Source organism: Trachemys scripta, chromosome 1 (assembly GCF_013100865.1).
Source record: "Trachemys scripta elegans isolate TJP31775 chromosome 1, CAS_Tse_1.0, whole genome shotgun sequence".
Taxonomy (NCBI): domain Eukaryota; kingdom Metazoa; phylum Chordata; order Testudines; family Emydidae; genus Trachemys; species Trachemys scripta.
In genome coordinates, this window is record NC_048298.1 from 178,053,989 (window position 1) to 178,071,924 (window position 17,936).

A 17,936-nucleotide genomic window follows, 5' to 3' on the forward strand; every position below is an offset into this window, starting at 1 on the left:
CTGTATATGATATTATATATCCTATAAATGAGTTCATAACCTACTTGAGTGGGATATCCCGTTAACATAGGGCCAATGAATTTCCATCATTGTTCAGAGTTCTGCACTGAGACTAAGGACAGATGCAGTCACAACTATGTTTTTATGAGCATTTATGTATTGCATTCAGTAACTGATCAACTTTGTTTATATTGGGAATTTTCTTTAAAAAAAAAAACTGATTATAATAAAAATCACTGAAACTTCATTTATTCTAAATGAAGCAGTTTTGTACCTTTACAAGAACATATAAATTGTGATTCTTCTATGCTTTGAAATGGGCATCAGTACTTGAACAAAATACAAATTTATAACAAAATTTTCAAACTCAGGCGCCTAATGATATGTTCTTAAATCCATATTTAGGGACCAAAGTAAAAAATGTCCTAATTTCAGAGGAGCTCATTACCTACAACTCATATTGAAGGCAAAATGGACTGTGAGAACTTTGAAAAAGATTTGGGGCTTAATTTAGGTTATGCAACCTTAACAATTGTGGCTTTAGTATATGAATTTGTGATTATTTAAACTAATATTTGCATCTTTACAGAAAGATAAGGAAGACCATTGGCTAGAGAAAAAAGTACAGGGTAGTAGAGACCACATAATCTTAGAGCATCTGCAATGGACCATGGGTTATGAAGTGCAAATTACTGCTGCCAATAGACTGGGTTATTCCGAACCAACATTGTATGAGTTCAGCATGCCACCAAAGCCCAACATTATTACTGGTAAGTTAATTTTAAAATATAGTCTAATATTGAACTGGTTGTTTTCTGCTGATAGTATTTAACATGTGTGCTCTTTGATTCTTGCTGCAGTCTCTGAACTTAAGCTTATTGAGAACTGAAAATCTTTTTAACTGCCTAGACTTGACATCCCAGTACTCTTTATTGTCAGCAAAGATTGGATGTATAACCACTAAACTGGAGGAGTTTGTTGTTGTTATTTATATTACCTAGGGCCTAGGATCTCTAGTCATGGTCTAGGACCTCATTGTGCTATGCATTGTACACACACAACAGAAAGATGGTCCCTGCCCCAAAGGCCTTTCAGTCAAAGTTCCTTTCCTTTCACTACTATTGGTATTAGTGAAGTCATCCATAATTGCAGAAGAAACACAGAACCCCAACCTCAGTTACTGGCAGTTAATAAGAGAGATTGTTATTCAGAAATGCACTTGCTGTATCCTTGTAAGTTTTTTGTTTTTAATGGTTTTTGTTGTCTGTTGTAAATCTATTCATGTGTTGGTATCCTGGGGTTCAGTCCAAGTCAATGGGACTACTCATGCTTTAAATTAAGCATGGTATTAAGGGCTCTGCTTGAGCAGGTTGCATACTCAGCACCTTGCAAGATCAAGCCTTTAAATAGGTCTGTTTTGATTTAATCTCTTTAGTTCCTCTTTAAGGAACTTTAAGTGTATAAAGTCCTAAAGTTCCAACTCTTCAAATGTGACTATTCCTATAAATAAAGTTGCTCATGTGCATAAGTGCTTCTGTAATTTGGTGTAATTTAACAGTTTAAAAAAGCAAAAATACACAGAAGTTCAGGGCTAGTAGTGTTTCAGTTATTAACTTCTTGAGGGTTAAAATGTAACCTTTAAAAAATATTTCAAACTGAAATTTGAGGCACAACTTACCGATTCCCATGCATCATTTTCAGCAAAGGTCTAATTTGATTCATTTAATTTACGCAATGAACATAAATTAGTTTTTTAGGATTTTCAGATGTTTTCTAATCTGCTATAACTAAAACATCGTAATTTTAGAACTATGAGTTTTCAAGGTTTTAGTTCAGGTTATGGCAGTAACATTTAAATTTAAAAATCAGTGCTAAACTTTTGCAGCGTCTAATTTTCACAGAGGTTTTATGTATGCTATAAATTACACAGATAATATATTACACTAAAATTTAAAACTTGCCAAATATATATCAAGGCCAATGGAAAAAAGGAGAAAAGTAATACCATATCAATTCTTGTGTTTCCTATGGGGTCTGAATGTATGTACAGCTCTGGTTTCACTAGTGTTGATTCCAAATGACCTATAGCCTTGATGTATCACTGGAAATATTTCAGATAATTAAAACATTATTTTTTTTTCTCCTGTTATCTTATCAGCTGCTAAAGAACAATCAACCCACTACATTGTTAGCGGATTTTTTTAGAAAACATATTTTAAAGAGAAATGTCTTAGGCATCTATGTGAATGGCTTTTCCCATATCATCAGAAACAATCCGTTGATATTAAAAGTACTATTTCTGGAATTTATATACAGTTAAGAAGCATGCCACATAACTTAGTAAGAATAGTTTAGGATCAGATCAAGCCCTGGTGTAAGCAGGGTGTTGGTTTGTGCCTTTGGTTGGTGTAAATTGGTGGAAATTTGTTTGGATCTTGACAGGGGCTCAGTTCCCTCACAGTCCAGTCTACTTCTGTTTGATCCTGCAGTGAAAGGGGATGTCTTATGACATCAATCTGTTTGCCACAGAAACATTGTGGTGTCACAGTTCAGCATTAAGATTTTACCTCAGGACAAAATGGAAATGGAGATGTGGGCTGTAAGGAAAAAAGATTTGCTCTAGCAATTATTGTGGGGAAGTTCTATGCAGAAGGTCAGACTAGATGATCACAATAGTCCCTTCTGGCCTTGCTCATATGACTCTATGAAAAAGCTTTCATCTCAATGAAAAAACTTTTGCAAGTAGAAAATGTGATAAAACCTTGTGACAAACAGAAGAAAGGCAAACCAATTTCCTTTATATGTTTGATATATTTGGAATTGTTTAACAGTATGAAAGTTTCACCTTAATGCTTCTTAGATATAGATATATCTAATGAAATATAAGCGTACCCATTTACAATTGTTTATAATTTTTTAAAATCATAAATAATTGCAACAACTGACACAAACACAAAATACCTGCACATGTGGTAACAAAGCTCTATACTGTGTATAAAAGGCAATTCAGGTAACCAACATCTAAATGGAGATGGAGCATTTTTCATTTTATGCACATGCTTTTCCAACTATTTGAACATGTAGCATATAGTCCCTTAGATACAGGTAATTACTGCAATTATGATTATGCAACTAATTAGTTTCCTTGACAACTACTTTTGCAAAGCATAAAGTGGGTGTGAAATTAACATCCTATGGGAATTCTGTAGAACTTTCTTTAAATGATCTGAATATTTTGCCAGAAGATTCTCAGAAACTCTCTACAGAATTCACTGTAGCTATCTGGGAGCCCATCCTCCAGTACAAGGTGCTACCTAGTTTTGAAATGTGTGTCGGGTGTATGTGTTTTGTTTTTAATCCCTGTGACACTAATAGTAAAGCAACGTTTTGGAACTTCAACCCTGATCCCTACACAAACTTACATGCATCCTTAACTTCAAGCAGATGAGTAATCCTTAACTTCAGTGGATCTGCTCACATCTAGGAGAAAAATGACTGGCAGCTTTGTCAGCTTTTTTTTTTTTTTTTTTTTTTTTTTCTTTCCATACATCAGTTTCAGGAGCAATTTTTATTTTAAATGCTGCCCCCAATGTTGATATGTTGTATTAACAGCCTTGGAACAGTCAGAATCTCTGTGCAGTTCCCACAAACAGAATGACCTTTGCTGTCAGTGTTGAGCATTTTGCTTACCCTTTTGAACAAATGGCTGTCAGTTGTGCTAAAGTACCTTCACTCATCCTGACCAAAGTCATTTAGTGATGGGCAAAGATGGACAATCTATTTAATATGTGATATTTTCTCTGATTTTCACACTGTGCCTGATAGCAGCAAAGATGTCAGTGTTCATCATGCCAAACAGATTCTTTATATCATCAGTATTGACTAGAAATGACAGCTTTATGAGATCTAAAGGTTCATCTCGAAGGGAATGTATTACAACATATTTTTCTATTGATGCAACAGTTTTTTTTTATATTAACAGAGTTAGGAAGTCAATATGAATATAATAGCCCCTTTTTCCATCTGCGTCCAAGACATTTGTGTTGGCACTTTCCTGGTCCCACAGATAAGGGTGTCTTGAGGTTTTCTGCTTCAAATGTGGTTTAAAACTCTTAATAAAACATAAAAAAATCACAGAAATAATTCCCCCAAGTGGATGCTGACAATCTTGGGAACTTCTCATATGCATTAAAGACTTCTCTTCAGATTTCTAGCAGATTTGAACTCACTCCTTCCATTTAACACCACAGTGTCAAAAGTCACAAATGTAATGTCATACAGGGACTCAACCTACAGAAAAGCCCAAGAAAGTGATTTTGAGGGGAAGAAAATATTTAAAATACAAAAAATGGTAGGTGATTATTGATTTTGTTTTACTCAGTTTTTTTAAACATCTGTTTTATTTTTTTGCCAAGGAAGTTGACAGTGTTCATGGGAGGATTTCCATTCTCCAGTGATGCCTACCTGACTTAGTTACCCTCCTGGCCTTTCTTCTAGGTTCCCAGTTACAGGCCTTAATCTGCCTCCATGAAAACCATGCTACAGTCCTATCTCCTTTTATATCATTGCCAGTAACAAATATTTTTCAGGCCACGTTAGGCCCTCAGCTATTTATTGATTCATGCATTTAACCTCATTTTCTTTCAGTTATGTGCTCAGTGATCTACATGCAAACACACTACCCTCACTGGGTTTGTTCCTGTGGTCCAGTAGTTAAATCCTATTAAACAATTCTGTAGATAATGAACATGAAGGAACAGAATCCAGTTCAGCCTTTCTGAATTGTATTGGGTCTTCAGTACTACAAGCAACCAAAAAGTAGTAAAAACTTACTTTAGTCAATAGTGAGCATGTGTAACTCAAGATACACTGAGGAAGGAGATCTGTTGAATGAAACTATATTATTTTCAGAATGGGACCGCTTTTTAAGCAATACATTCAGCTAAGAAGTAGTATCAATGTCAGCTGCTGGCTTCTAGTTCTTATTCTTGTTTCCAGGGAAATGTATGTTTCATCAGTAAAAATAAAGTAATAAGTTTTTAAATACTTATGTGTTTTTGCCCCACCTGTCCCTTCCCATGGAACTAAGCTGGAAAGGATATCAGTGACAACATTGGCTAAGAATAAGAGTCCTTACTTGTAGCTATCAAGTAATAGCTGCCTGCTTATAACTTCAGTAAAAGGACAGTAGAATTCTATAGTATTTCAATTTGAAGGGAATTTTTTTAATGCGAAAATATTTTAACAGGATGTCTTCAACCATTATTTTTTCTCCCCAGAATGAGCACAGTGATCTTTTGGAGGGCAATTTGCTAAAAAGTTCTGACCATTGCATGTAGGCCAACAGATACACACATCATCAAATCTTTTGATAACAAATCAGATCTCTCTTCATATAATGCTGATTTGATAAAGAAAGTTGAAATTTAAGAAGCCTTTAGTTATGATTGCTGATGTATATTTTGGTCCCAGATGCCACATTTTTAATGTTTTACTAAGAATTTATTTAAATGGAGCAAAGTGCATTGGTGTCAGCCAGTTCAAAATGTTTGAGGAGAGAAAAATAAATTATTTACCTGTAATTCAACTCCATTTGGCTGGATTTCTACACTTAGGTTTCATGCTTCTAGCCCAAGACCGGTGGGAACTCTCATAATTCTCAAAAGTTTTTAGACCTGCCTATTCCCCCAAACCAACTGCCTGTGCCTCAGTGCCACCTGGAACATAGTACATATTGTACAGGAAGACACTTGTTTCTTAATCTCTAAGAAAAATGTATGTCATATATTGTGGAGATGCTGGTTGTGGCTCCATGTTTGAATTGAGATTTGCATTTGAAGCAGGGATTCAACTACTTTGGTACCTATAAAGAATAGAGTATCTTCCTCAAAATTACAGTACCTACTCTTTGGCCCTTTGAGTGTAGAATAAATTAATAGAATAAATTAATAAATTAATAGAATAAATTCTCTGAAAATTTAGAAGTAAATCTGTTAACCAGTTTGAGTAAATATTAATTTTAAAATGGGTCATGTATGAAATTTAGTGCCCTGAACCTGACCTTTCTTTGTCCATTATGATCTTAATAATGAGATCATACAGAATTTGTAAACTTCCCAGACATTTAAAACTCATTGAAAAATTGTGCATATGCTATGTTTGATTATTTTTTTTAGTGCCAATAACTTCAACCTCACTTCATCAGCCCTAGTTGCAAGGCTGCAACTTTTCTGAATGCTGGGCCTGAGAATCTGTTTCTGGTCAAAGGCCCACAAAGCATCTTGAACTAGCTAGTGTCTCATGTGGAGGCCTCAATTGAACTAAGGTGCTCCAGTGCTAATTAGAACCCTTGGGTGATATTTCCAAGATAGAAAGATTCTCCAGTGCATCCATGAAGGTCTTTTCAGCCCTTACTCATTTGTCTTCAGTCATATCTAGAAGAAAGAACAAAAGACAAGTCATCCTAAAGAAAGAATTGAAGGTATCAGTGCTCTCTGAAACAATAAATCTGTAAGCAACAATCCATATTGGTGTATCTAATACAAGGCAGAACAAACTCTCCAGCTTTACCAAGTTACCTAAAACCAATTATCAGTAGTTTGATAGATGATTTGATCCCAAAGTCAGAAGGCTAGGAAAAAAAACTAGTTCCTCTAAAAACTTGCACTAGATCCTGAGAATCTTTCAGAGAACATGGCTCACACATACAGAGGACAGTGAGACATTAAAGAGATAGGTGAATTCATACCTGTTTTATGCTGTGAGTATATAATTGACAGCTAGGAATCCAATCAATATTGTATTCTTAAAGAAATGCTTATCCAAAGTGGCAACAAGAAATATATTTAAGTTAACAGCCCCCTCAAATCAGTGATGTAATATCCATAGCAACCATGCCATGTTTTGCACTTAAGGGAATCCTACAAAGGAATACTAAAAATATGTTGAATAAGAATATTATCTAGTTGCAGACAGGATTTACATATTGTTCTCACTGAAATGGCAAGCTCTCAGTGCAGTTTGGGAATAACTCTGTATACTCCATTCCCTGAGGAAACTCTAATGGTTTTATACTGGGTAGGCTAGAAATCATTAACAGACTTTGACAGAACAGCACTTGATGTGACTCTAGAGACACAAATTTACAAACAACCTCATGCTATTACTATTGCCACACTCACAGCCAGAGAAAGTAGGACATTTGAGAGAAATGTCAAAAAAGGCCTGCACATCTTTACCAAAGGAATTAAATTCTTCCCATATTGGGCTCATGACAATGTTAAATTAAGTGAAGATTACAGTAATGGAAAACAATAGAGAAATAATGAAAATACACCCATATCTTCCCTATCCCTGTACAGTGAGAAAGTTAGATGAGTAGTGGAGTGACTAGGTTCAATAAAATGAAAACTGAAATTAACATTTTTTGATCTGTGAAAAAGTTTTCTGTTATTTTCATTTTTGTGCATCTTTACTTCTGTTCGTCCAAGTCTGAAAGTAGAAATGTTGAAATATCACACATAGTGCTAGTATTAGCAGATTTCCAGCACATAGACCCCAAAGGTTTGGATAGGCCAGTTGTTTAATTGTTTAATCACACCAAATCGCCAAGCATCTTGAGGTTTGTCTGTCAGTAAGATCACAATTCTGCCTACTTTAATCACATAGAGTAGCAATTTATTTGGTGAGTAGTGTCATTGATTTCTGTGAGCCAGATTCCATCATTCTTACTCACATCAAGTAGTATTTTAATTGCAATGGGATATTTACAGGATAAAATATTACTCACTTTGAGTGAGCATGGCATAATCAAACTCCAGGTAAGTACATAGAGAAAAAATGCATAGTAATGTGATCACAATTATATCTAATCACAATAATAAAAATACAGCATTATCTAATAAGAACTTTGCATTCAAGGTTACTAATCTCCTTTTTGAGGTGAACCAAATGTCTGATAACACACCATAATAGCATACTAACCCCTCACTGGTACTCATAAATGGAGGGCCTTTAAATCTGAACATTAACTAAACAAGATAAAGAATACTCAGCCCTAGGTTGTCAAAAGTTGCTAATGATTTTAGGTGCACCATTTTGGGTGCCTGACATTTGTGGAGAGGCTTGATTTTCAGAAAGTGCTATGTCCCCACCCTTTTCGGTGTCTCAGACAGAACTCTGAAAAATTCAGAACTCTGTATCTCTAGTCACTTTTTGAAATATAGGCATCCAGATACCTATGGAGCCAGAAGAACTACACATCACTAAAGACAAGAAAAGCTCTCAACAATTGAAAAATTATATTCTGTGGCTGGGATGGGGTGGATAAACCCTGCAGTGGAGAGACAGGGGGACAGGAACAACTCTGGGTCCAGGAAACCCCACCCTGACAGGCCTGCTGGGCATGCTTCAGGTGGAAGAGGAGCTTAAAAGGGAGTCTCTTCAGCACAGCACGGTGGCAGGCATAGATAGACAGACTTGCACTAACTGCTACAGAGGGATTATGCCAGGAAAGTAATTCCAAGGGGAGGGATTTATGCATGAAGCCAGGACTCCCCACTCATGGGCCATGTTGCAAGGAACAACCGCAGGCCATGACACGTGCCAAGGAGGACAGAGCGGTATGAAGAGACCCAAGGGATGGTATGGACCTCAGATAGCAGATGCCTTCCTTATGGCAACCAAGAGGGTCCCTGGATCAGTACTTGGTGAAGTGGGAGGCCCTGGTTCCCCTACCTAGATGGAGCTGTCGCCACAGTCTCTTATCAATATAGATAAGGAGGCTCGCCCCCTCTCACAGCTGGTGGAGAATGTGTGCTTGACAGCCCAGTCCTGATGAAGGACATAAGGAAGGTCAGCAGAGAAAAATACAAACAAAAAAAGCCCACAACAAGACAACATAGATGTGGAGAAGCTGTTGAAATGGATTGTGGAAAGCCAACGTCAAAAGGCAATTACTACAACAGATGGCTGCACAACACCAGCAGCAAGCAGCTCGACAGCCACAGGAGCAGTAGCAGCAATTCATTTGAGACCTGACCACACAACATCAAGAGTAGCAAGAACACTTGGTCCAGCAGATGGCAACACTCCTACAACGTTCTGGAGCCACCACTAATCAGAGGCCAGAGTCCTCTGGGAGGGTCCTGATGTCACGGATCCTGGTCAAGCTAACAAATATGGGCACAGAGGATAACCACAAAGCCTTCTTAGTGACATTTGAACATGTGGCTACTGTGGTGGAGTGGCCGCCAGATCACTGGGCCACGCTTCTGGCCGTCATACCTGACTAGGCCAGCCCAAGGATCCCATGAATGCTTGAGACTACCATCTGATTGTGACTGTTCTTTTAGACTATTTTGATATCTCCCCAGAAATGTACTGCCAATGCTTCCAGAGAGAAAGGTACCCACCAGGGGCCCATTCCCAGGTCATGGCCCAGTGCTTGAAATATTATTGCTGGCATTGGCTAATACCAGATGGGTGAACTGGGGTACAAGTGACAGAGGATAATGTACTTAAGTAATTTATCCAGGTTTTTTTTTTTTTTTGGTTGGGAGATAAGAGTGGGTGCAGAGACACCAGCCAGATGGTCTGTCAGAGGCAGTAGACCTCATTGAAATTTTCTGACAGCTGAACAGCCCCCTCCCCCCCCTCAACCTTCAAGGGTGGGAGCCCTGAGGTTAGGCCATCACTGAATGTGAAAGACCAAGTGCAGTGGAGGGAACAGGGTGCAGGAGATTGTTGCCTGGGCCGAGACCCAAATCCCTTCTGCAACTGAGACTTGGACACTGAACAAGAATGCTTGAGTTCACAGAGCCCTAGAGAGCCAGGGAGTGTGGAAGCTAAGGTGGCATCCCCAATGTAGTGGGGAAAGACAGCATCCCTGCAGGCAGGCAGTCGTTTCAAGTGTGAGCAGCATAGTCATTTTCAACGCTACTACCCCTTCATGTATTGGAGCTAAGGGCAAGCCTGGACAGCTACCCCCCAGAGCCTGCAAGAAGGGTCCAACCAAGATGGTAGCCCACTGAGGGTCTAGGGGTCTGAAGTGATAGGCTTAATAGATTCAAGATATAGATAGGCCCTCATAAGGGAAAAGCTGGCTGAGGTCATTGGGATGTTAACTGCCACTATTTTCCTTCACTGTATACACAGAGACATGCACCCATACCCCACAAAGAAGTTACAGCTTATCTTGGGAAACCACACCAAAAATCTCTGTGATGTGGGGGTTGGCATCTCTGGACTACCCAGTGGTCTGGGGCTGTGAATGCAAGTGCAGGAGAATGATTTGACTGTGGGGGATGACTGTACTTCCAATGTCAGAGAAGGCTGGATGATGGAACTGGTCTTGCAGGAGTGCAAGAAACTCCAGGGGAGGGGACCCCTGAGGGACCAGCAGGACCAGCTAACTCAAGACTACTTGAGTAGGGAATGGCTGACCCAAAACAGGGATTCTATAGGGGAACAGAAGGGAGACCCAACCTTGTCCTGGACATATGAACAGCTGTCAATAGAGAAGTAAACAACTGACATAAACTTAAACAATGGCCATATATTGAGTTGAGAGAGAAACGACTGTACTGGATTCTACACGACCACGAGGCCAAGGTTTGGGCCCAACTTCCAATACCTTGTCCCTTTCAGAGGGAACTACTTTAGCGTTTGCACATTTGGTTTTGTGCACTGGTTACCAGTGGAGGGAGAAAACCCTGGAGAGAATTATCCACCAATTCTTTTGGACAGGCATCTAGAAAGAAGTAAGGGATTACTTCATGGCCTGTCCAGAGTGTCAGTTCACAGGACCCAAGAACACTCCAAGGGCCCTCCCGATAATGATAGTAGACATCCCCTTTGAAAGGATTGGCATGGATTTGATAGGACTGTTTAGAAAAAAGCACGAATGGACACCAACACGTGCTGATAATCATGGATTATGTGACACATATCACCAGGCCATTCCACTTTGAATGACCTACATAGCAACCATAGCAACAGAACTCACAAAGGTTTGCCTGGGTGGAAATCCCAAATGAAATAATTGCAGACCAGGAGATGAATTTCATGTCACGACTAATTAATCTATGTTATCTAGCTATGTTAGCTACTGAAAATCAAATCTTAGAGAATATCAGTTTACCACCCACCAACGGATGGGCAACTCAAATGCTTCAGTGGGACCCTGAAGGGAATCCTGAGAAAGTTCATGGCTGAAGACTCTTGCCACTGGGATTGTTTGTTATGGCCTGTCCTATTTGCAGAACCTAAGGTTCCCCAGGCCTCAACAAGGTTCTCACCCGTCAAGTGGTTATATAGGAGAGAACCCCAGGGGACCCTAGACCTAGTTCAGGAAACCTGGAGGAGAAAGAGCCCAGAGTCTCCAGTTAAGTACAATACATGCTCCAGGTATGAGAAAAGCTGAAGACTTGAAAGGCTTTAGAAAAGGAAAAACACTTAAAGGCCCAAGAGTATCAAGAGCAAGCCTACAAAAGGGTCACTGCCCATGTGAATTCTTTCCCAGTGACAGGGTACTGCTGTTGTTGTCCAGCTCAGAATCAAAATGAATGGCTAGGTGCCAACGGCTCTTTGAGGTGGTATGCCGGATAGGATTATGAGATCTGGCAAACCAGAAAAGAAAGAGACCCAGATTTATCCCATAAACCTTCTGAAGGCATGGCGAGGCTGCACGAGCTTATTCATAACACCCTTCCCCCCAAATCTAGAGTCTCTTACTGCAGGTCTCAGACACAATTCTCTTGGGGGAAGGGCTCTTGCCCAATGGGTTCAGATAGATGGTCTGATATTTCTTTTCTGTGTTCTCATCACAAACTGGACAAACCTGGCTGATTTGTCACCAAATTACTCTGGGGCCCAGCTGAAAGATCCACCAAAACCACTGACCCCCTACCCAGGAAGATGTGGGATGCTGTATGTCAGGAGCTGCCAGTGATGTTGCACCTCTGGATGGTAGAAGAATCTCAGAGCAGGTGGCAAAGCCCCATTCTGTTGGTGCTCAAGGCAGACAGGACAAATCTGTTTTGTAGAAAAGTGAACATGATATTCACATTTGATGCATAACCCATGCATCAAGTTGGGGAGTTGTTGGAGCAATTGGGGGACACGAAGTATAGCTTGAAGTTGGATCTGGCCAAATGCCACTGGTAGATTTCCCCCCCCCCCAACAAAGGGATATCAAGAGAAAATGGCCTTCACAAGTCCTTTTGGCCAGACTGTACCATTTTAAGACCATTCCCTTTGGCCTTCATGAGGCAGTGGCCACCTTCCAATGTCTGATGGACATAGTCCTGTGACCATGAGGCCAGCACATGGCAGCTGACATAGACAATATAGTCACTACAGTTACGAATAGGAGAAACACCTCGAGTGAATATCAGCGGCCCTACAAGCCCTTGAGAAAGATGGCCTCATGGCAAATCCATCCAAGAGTTGGTTGGGGTTTCATGAAGTGATGTACCTGGGATACTCCGTTAGAAGGGGCAAACTTATACCTCTGATAAGGAAGGTCTAAATCCTTGATCAGTTGCCCTATACTAATAACAAAGAAACAGGTTAGAGGATTTTGGGGTCTGGCTGGCTTCTATAGATGACTCATACACAGCTTTATCATACTAATGGCTCCCCTCATTCACTTACTGAAGAACTCTAGCCTCAAGAGGGTTGCCTGGTCCAAAGTCTACGATACAGCCTTTAGGACCTTGAAAGACGTTCTAAGCAAAGAACCAGTCCTCTGCCACCCTGACTTCACATGATGGTTCATACTCCACACAAATGCTTCAGACATGGGGTTAGTGGCAGTGTAGTCCTGAAATTTGGGTGAGGAAGAGTATCCAATCATCTATATCAGTTAGAAAATATTTCACAGAGAGAAGGCCTATTTGACTATAGAAAAAGAAACCTTGATGATGAAGTGGGCCATAGAAGCATTGTGGTATTACCTATCGAGAAACCTCAATTCTCTTGATAACTGACCACACATCCCGCCACTGGCTAAATTGCATGAAAGACACCGATCCCTGGATTATGAAATGGTATTTAGCCTTACAACCCTACACCTTCTAGGTAGCCTATAGGCCAGAGAATAAACATCAGAATGCAGATTTCTTTCCTTGGGGTGGGGGAATGCAAGCCTTAGACTTGGACACTCCAGCGCTGAACTTAAGGGGAGAGGTCCATGGGGTAGATAGACCCCACAGTGGCGAGAGTGGGGGACAGGAATAACTGTGGACCCAGGCAGACCTACCCTGGAAGGCCTGCTGGGTATGCTCCAGTTGGAGGAGGGGCTCAAAAGGGAGTCTGTTCAGCACAGCGAGGTGGCAGGCAGAGAGAAACAAACCTGCACTCGCTGCTATGGAGGGGTTACACCAGGACAGTATCCCCAGAAGGATGACTGCAGCATGAAGCCAGGAGGGACAGAGAAGTAGTAAGAAACCCAGAGAAGTGTGTTAGCTGAACTTCAGGTAGTAGATGCCTTCCTTACAGTGCCCAAGAGTCCCCTTGGTCAGAATCTGGTGCAGTGGGAGGGCCCGTGTTCCCCTACTACTAGGCATGACTGCTGCCACAGACTCTTACCACTAGTAGAGGGCCCATCCCTACTCAAATTGCACAAAACTTCCACTTCAACAAAAATATGCATAATAGTTTTCACATTTTTTCCTTGTAAATGGGGCAATTTTTAAAAGTTATCTTATAATTTGAATGAAAATAGGCTTTTTAGGCATAGCAGAACATTGAAATGCTTAACCACCATTTAAATATACAATACTTTCATTCACAAAAGTTAGCTGTCATATTAAATGTAATTGCTAGCATGTTGCTTTACAATTTTAAAAGTCCACTAGTGTATCGAATTAGAGACGACATTTTAAAGAATATTTCTGATGTAAATGTATGTCTGAAAGATTTATATGAAAAAGCTGTCAGAAATCAATTAAGCTGGTGAAAAATTTTCTTAGATATTAAAATTTTAGCACAGTAACTTCCACGAGTCTCAAGAAAAAACAACCTGTTTCTTTCCAGGTTGATTTCTTTTATATTTCATAAAGAAAAATGTTGCTTTTGAAAAGGTCTGATAGTTTTGACTATTGGGAAAAAAGTATTCTGTGTAAAATAAAATACTGCAGACCCAGTCTCATGAACATCTGCACATATTCCCAGTAACTGGTTGGTTTTATCACATTATGTCTTTTCAACTCATTATTACAAGAATTCTCATGGAAATAGGTTTTTGATTGTATGAATATTTGAAGAATGTCCGTTGTTTCTGTAAAAATCATATGCACACAAGAGCAAAGTTATGAATGTTGTAAACAAAGTTTAAAGTGTATTGATAACAGTTGATGCAGGTTCAAGCCCTGGCTCTTTCACAGATTTCCTGTGTGACCTTGGGCAAGTTATTTATACTTCCTTTGCCTCGGTTCTACATCTGCAAAAGGGGGGAGGGGGGGAAATACTTCCTATGTCCCACTCTTTGTCTTTTTTGTCTGTTTAGACTGCAAGCTCTTCACAACAGGGACTATCTCCTACTATGTGTTTGTCCAGTCCCTTGCACAATGAGGCCCCATCTTGGTTGTGGCCTGTATGTGCTACTATCATTGAAATAATGACAATAATAATTATAATAAGGAATGTAAACAGTATGGTTTGGACTATATTTGATTCTTGTGGTTTCTTCCTACTTTTACGATTACCAGTCTTGAAAATTCACATTTTTAAGTCAGTTGAATTCAATGTCTCCAGAGATATTGCTGTCTCTAGACCAGATTTTCTACACTTGAATTGTTTTCGATAAATCCACCTACCTTTCTTATTTTGGTCAATATCCATAACCCTATATTAATTGCTGTTTCATCATATTTTCTCAGAAATCTTAATGTGCAGTTTTGTAAATTCAAATATATAAACATTTTGTATTTCCAGACAAAATTACATAATTGGGGTATAGATTACATGCCAGAAAAGTAAATATTCAACATAATATACTGAAATTAGCTCTGCCACAGCCATAAATACCAATGGGAACTGTGCACATAATGCTTCACACAATAACTGAAATAGTCATCGAAAGTGGCATTTGTGATGAGTAACAGTCTCAGAGGATGGGTAATTGGACATGGAACATTTTCCCACTAGTTTGGAAGGCTATAGCCTCCGACATTAATTCAGTGGCCTGTTTGAAATGAGTTCAACAGTCTCATTCAAATTCCAAGTAAACAATATTGCAAAGACCAGCCACACACAGTGGCACTTTTGTGGCAGTCTGAACATAAGAACTGGGTGAATTTGCACAACAATTTATTTAGCAAACCTAGTTTTGCTTTGTGAGCATGAATGAGCCATGAACAGACACTTCATTTTTATGAATTTGTTCGTTTTTCACAATTGTTCGACAATTAATGTAAGTGAAAATATTTTAGCTTATGGGTTACTCTTCACAATTGCTTCAAGTATCCACTGTTTGTAAATCATGCTGGGTGTTTCATTTCCTGAATCAGGTGACTGTTTCCTGATTTAGGATGTTTGTCAAACACTGCACTATAAGTACTCAGATAAATTCATCTTTTCTTGAGCATTTATAACTCTTTCTCTTTCCACATTCTTCCAAACAAAGATGAGCTTATTTGAGTTTTTGTGGAAGTGAATAAAAGGGGTCATGAATATATTGAAGTGAAAGGTTTCAGTCCCCTCCATCCCCAATGTTCACTAAGCTCTTGCTCAGTATAGAGACGATAGATTGAGGACCTAATTCAACAAAACACTTAGGCTTGCTTAATGAGACTGCTCCTATGCTTAAAGCCAAGAATGTCCATAAGTACTGTGCTGGATTAGGTCCTGAAGCAAGGAGAGTAAATATCCCTCATGCCCATGAAAGTGTTTCCTCCAGAGTAATGTTGACACAGATTATTGGGCCATTGTGGGGAAACATGTGTTGCTACATAGAGATGCTACTTATTGTGTGGATTAAACATTTTGGTATCCAGTTTTGTCATTCCTGCAACTTCAAAGGAACTCATTTTTCACTTTAAAAAGTACAACTTTTGTCAATATTTTCAACATAATTTGTTTTTACTGTTAGAGAGACTGTTTTAGAGTGACTGTCTTTGACATTGTGTAAATATTGCATTAATTATTTTTTCTCTTTTTCTTTCCCACTCTTGCTTTTTTTCTTTTAATTTTTACTTTATCTCACATATTTTACAACCTTTCCACTTTTTTCTCAAATTCACTTTTTTCTTACACTCCTCATTTTCTATAACAATCTTCATCAATGCAGATAGATGCTGTGAAGCCACTAAAGGTGAAAATGGAAGCCAATCATGGCAGCAAAATGCTGCTAGTTTTTCTTTCATTGTAGCCATAAGTCTGTTGTGCATGTTTTGATATTATTAATAAGACAAGCAGCATGTTCTCTTCTTTTCCCTGGGAATGTTATTTTTAAGAGATAAATAAATGAAGACCTGGATAAAAATTAGACTTTCTGGAGCTCTTCTAAAGTATACATTTCCAATTAATATCATAATGGAAGTAATTGATCAATCTATGCACGAAAGATTCTCACAAGTGGCTTTTTTATCAACACAGAAACCATATGTCTCATAACAAACACAAGCTGACAATGATTGGTTGTTCTTCTATGTTCATGATTTTATTCATTTTTTTCTCAGTTATAGTTCGTTTACCTAAGAAACATGTGCATAGACTTGTATATGTCATTGTGGGTGTAGTGGGTTCTCATGTTTGTCATGTTTGATCCCATATCTGCCCCTCTGAATTTTAAAATGTATTTATATATGATTTGTTCAATCAAATATTCCACTTCATTAGCTACTTTTGCAGTATTTAGTACTATTTTTTATGCATATTACAATTTTTTATGCTTTAACAATATAGGATAGTTTTAAAGTATTCATCACTATCTCAGTTAAGCTTTGTAAATTTCCCTATTTAATCTATTTTACTTTCTTTTTTCCTCTCTACCAAAATGCCTCTATCCACATAATAGGTCCTTCACCGTTATATCCCAAGGTGATGACCATTTACGGCCCGGCCCCAGTGCCTGCTTTTTGAAAAAAGAAAGCTGCCATTCCCAACCCTTATTTCCATAGCATGTGTCGGTCATGAAAGACAAGTTCAGAGTTCTTTATCTTGAACTTTAACAAAGAACAGTTAACATAGTTATGACTCATATGAACTGTTTATTGCACAGATGGTATACTTAAAAAAGTAGGCCAGATCATGCAGTTAGATCTATGTCGGCAGACCTTTCTTTGTGCATAGAGATTCATTCATGGTGAGGATCCACATGGATGTAAAGATTCACCCATATGGATCTGATCACGGTATCAGAAACTAAAGGAGTGGAACTCATAATCCTATTACATATTTAATAATCCTAGAAAGCAATGCAGTTCCAGAGTAATGCAGAAACTTGAGCTTTGTGTTAAGAATTCTTTTCAAAAAGTAAAATTACTGCTGTGAAATTGTGCAATTCTTCAGTACGTTATGATCTTGTGACATAACATTGAGATATTAAACAAAATTATACAATATTTTTAAATGTTTTTCTTTGTTTTCATTCTGTGCTTTTATAAATATACCTTATATTTGAAGAAAGATTGGCCAAAATCAGTGTATCTGCTAAAGAAAAACTGAGCATCTTCACCAATGTAAAGGAATGTTTTCACACATTTAAAAACTGGTAAATGACAATTTTTACCAGTTTCAAATTATTCCTGAAAGCTTTCACTTTAGAAGATAATTGGTAAATCCATTTGTTGTATATCATATCAGATATGGCCTTTTGGAAAATGATCTTGCATGGCTGATCTCTCATCCAAGAGGGTATCCTTTTCCCAAAATGCATATATGGAACTCCCAAGACTGATTTACATGCATTTATAGAAAGACATCCCTCTCTA

At 38.6% G+C, this 17,936-nt stretch overlaps 1 protein-coding gene across 2 annotated transcripts in view; it reads left to right on the forward strand.

Annotated features, from left to right (window-relative positions):
• Positions 1-17,936, forward strand: part of NCAM2 (neural cell adhesion molecule 2) — a 526,501-nt gene that overhangs the window by 464,022 nt on the left and 44,543 nt on the right. The window contains exons 15-16 of one of the 2 annotated variants that reach the window (XM_034792868.1): positions 590-770; positions 16,292-17,057. In XM_034792868.1, coding sequence (XP_034648759.1) covers positions 590-770; positions 16,292-16,398 — 288 coding nt within the window. In that variant the 3' untranslated portion in view covers positions 16,399-17,057. Of the gene's footprint in view, positions 1-589; positions 771-16,291; positions 17,058-17,936 lie in introns of those variants that run through there. The other variant, XM_034792859.1, reaches the window with a different exon arrangement.